This window comes from Mya arenaria, chromosome 8, assembly GCF_026914265.1.
Source record: "Mya arenaria isolate MELC-2E11 chromosome 8, ASM2691426v1".
NCBI classification, from domain to species: domain Eukaryota; kingdom Metazoa; phylum Mollusca; class Bivalvia; order Myida; family Myidae; genus Mya; species Mya arenaria.
The window spans coordinates 47,738,861-47,741,506 of NC_069129.1; the positions used below are offsets into that span (position 1 = coordinate 47,738,861).

Genomic DNA, 2,646 nt, shown 5'->3' on the forward strand with positions numbered 1-2,646 from the left:
TGTCTAGAAGGTAAAGCATTTGTTAGACTATCGAATTTTAAGTATTTAAACTCGATCAGTGTGGACAAACGGGGTCCGCGATGAATTGTAGCGGAAGTAGACTACATACCATTCCTAGCGAATATCCTATCCCGTCACCGCCTCTGTAAGGGCCAGCATGTGTTCTTGACCTCAGCGATAACAACATATATGTTGTGGGAAATGAAACGTTCACAGAAGCAAAAAACATTAATTCAACTGTGATTTCATATTTATATCTGAATAAAAATCATCTTATCTGCCTAGAAAGTGAAGCATTCGTTGGATTATCGAATTTAGAGTATTTGAACTTGTCACTAAATAACTTACTCTGGAAGGACAGCTTCGCCCCGGAAGTCTTTGCGCCACTATTTGACTTACAAAACATACATCTAAAGTGCAATAGGTTCGACACGTTTGATGGGCTAGAGCTGGAACTGAAACTGATGGAGAGATTTGAGGGTTTATTTATTACACCAAGCAATTACACCAATAGGTATTCATTCGGGGAAGGCTTTCAAAATATCCACTTAAAGTCTTTGTACTTGTCATCTACACCTGAATGTGCAATTTAAAGGAGATAGACAACAATTAATTTCGAAATCTTTTACATATTGAGAAACTTTATGTGCGTGATTGTCACATTGTAAACATAACTAAAGAGGCATTTAAACCACTCAATAGCATCATCAGGTTGTTAGATATTTCAGGAAATTCAAACCTGACTTTCAAGGGCATGAATAAAGTTCTAAAAGGTCTCATCAATTCAGCATCACTAAAGGAGTTGTATGTGAATCGCATACATGTCTCTTACAACCTTGGCATAGAAATTACAGCAGATGACTTACAAAGTCTAAATACGTTACAAAGTCTGGAAGCGCTGTTTATGGATTTAAACAAAATCGAAGTATTTAACGTTGACACATTATATCCAAAGGTTATGTTTCCTCCATCGTTGACTCTTCTCACGCTGGCAGGTAACAGGCTCACATTTGGAAAATATGTTGACTACTTATTTATGGCGAGAAATATAACAACTTTAGATATATCCAGACAATTTCTTGGCTATGATCCATTTAGGTTTAGGCAACATGATATTCTACCTCACATATCAAGTGAAACGCCACCGGCAATGGTTTGTGATGCAAAAAACAAGCCAGCTTATGTCAGAAAGGAATCAGTGGTGGATATCAACGAAGGATACATTTGGAATTGTTTTGCAGAAAACGCTCATATCCACCGACGAAATCAAAAACATAACTCGAGGTGATTGGGCAGCATTGTTTGCCAACTTCCAAAATGCTTTCGATGTCAATTGCACATGAACTGTTTCACTAGCCAGACTTATGATTTGCCTACCAGAACATATTTCGCACATTCAATGGTCTCGGAGCTATTTGTATGGTGCGATACCTCCAGTGTTATTATGCGGAGCGAAACATATAAAATATTTGGATTTATCATACAATTTGCTGTCACCCTGGACAGGACCAGTGTTTGGTTTGCATCGATTAAAGAAGTTGGATTTGTCCGAAAACAATTGCACAAACATTTCAAAAGTTTTCTTTTTTGGACTTCAGAATCTGGAAGCGCTTAACCTGACAGGAAATATGTTAGAAGAGACTTTTCACCCCAACAATGCAGATGCAGGTGTTATGTTTGGAAATCAGAAGAAAATTAAAAAAATGACCTTGTCAGCCATCAAAGTAAGCAGTTTGCATCAAGATTTATTCAATTCGATGGTTGAGCTCGAACACTAAGATCTCTCCTTCAATCACACTCATGCATGGAACTTGAACTTGAATAGCTATTGTTTGCATCACCTCGATTTAACTTCCAACAGACTATCAAGTTTGCCGGAAGTCATCATGGCTTATTTGGACCAAATGGCAGAGTCTGAATGTATTTAAAGCAAACGTATAAATGTTACCGTTTATATGTCGCAAAACCCTCTTGAGTGTTCATGTGAACAATTTCCATTTTGGCAATGGATTGTTCCGTCTACTGTAAATGTCCACGCTATTAGTTATTGATAGTTGTATGCTTAATGGAAAGGTTAAACAAATTACAACTGATGTTGAAGTTCACAATCTTGTAGAGGTGCTTTAAAATGATATTTGCAAAGACCGAACATCTAGAACTATGGCAATTGCTGGTGGAAGTTTGCTGTTACTATTACATTAGGGACAGCTACATATAAAATTCGATGGAAGATCAGATATGTTATGTATAGTAGAGGACGGAGATATCGACATGAAGGGTTTGAACATATGTGTTCGCATGATGCGATGATATCGTGTTCCAAAGGCAGAGCAAGCTTCATAAAAACCTTGTTGGTTCCTTCCCTAGAACTGTGGCACCAACTTGCTCTCTGGATAGCTGATAGGAACTCCCAAGCAGGCGTGTCTGTCGCGGAGAATATCACACATGCAATTTGTACAAGCCGGAAAGCGGTGTTGCTTGTTGACAACGAATATCTGTCTGATTCTTTGTGTGGCTATAATTTGAACATGGCTCTAGGAGAATCGGTGGAAACCAAACGAAATATGATAATTGTTGTTTTGATGGAAAAACGCAGATGAATACACTACCTGTTTCATTTTTACGGCTTCTTAAGACTGAGAGATA

General features: G+C 38.0%; 1 protein-coding gene across 1 annotated transcript; it reads left to right on the top strand.

Moving 5' to 3' along the window:
- Window positions 1-631: 631 nt before the first annotated feature.
- On the top strand, window positions 632-2,397 carry LOC128244281 (uncharacterized; the record flags this gene model as incomplete). Its single annotated transcript, XM_052962297.1, has 3 exons — window positions 632-1,153; window positions 1,599-1,724; window positions 2,368-2,397. Coding segments are annotated over 3 exons (678 nt in total), but the record flags the coding sequence as incomplete, so codon positions are not given.
- Between the last annotated feature and the right edge of the window lie 249 nt (window positions 2,398-2,646).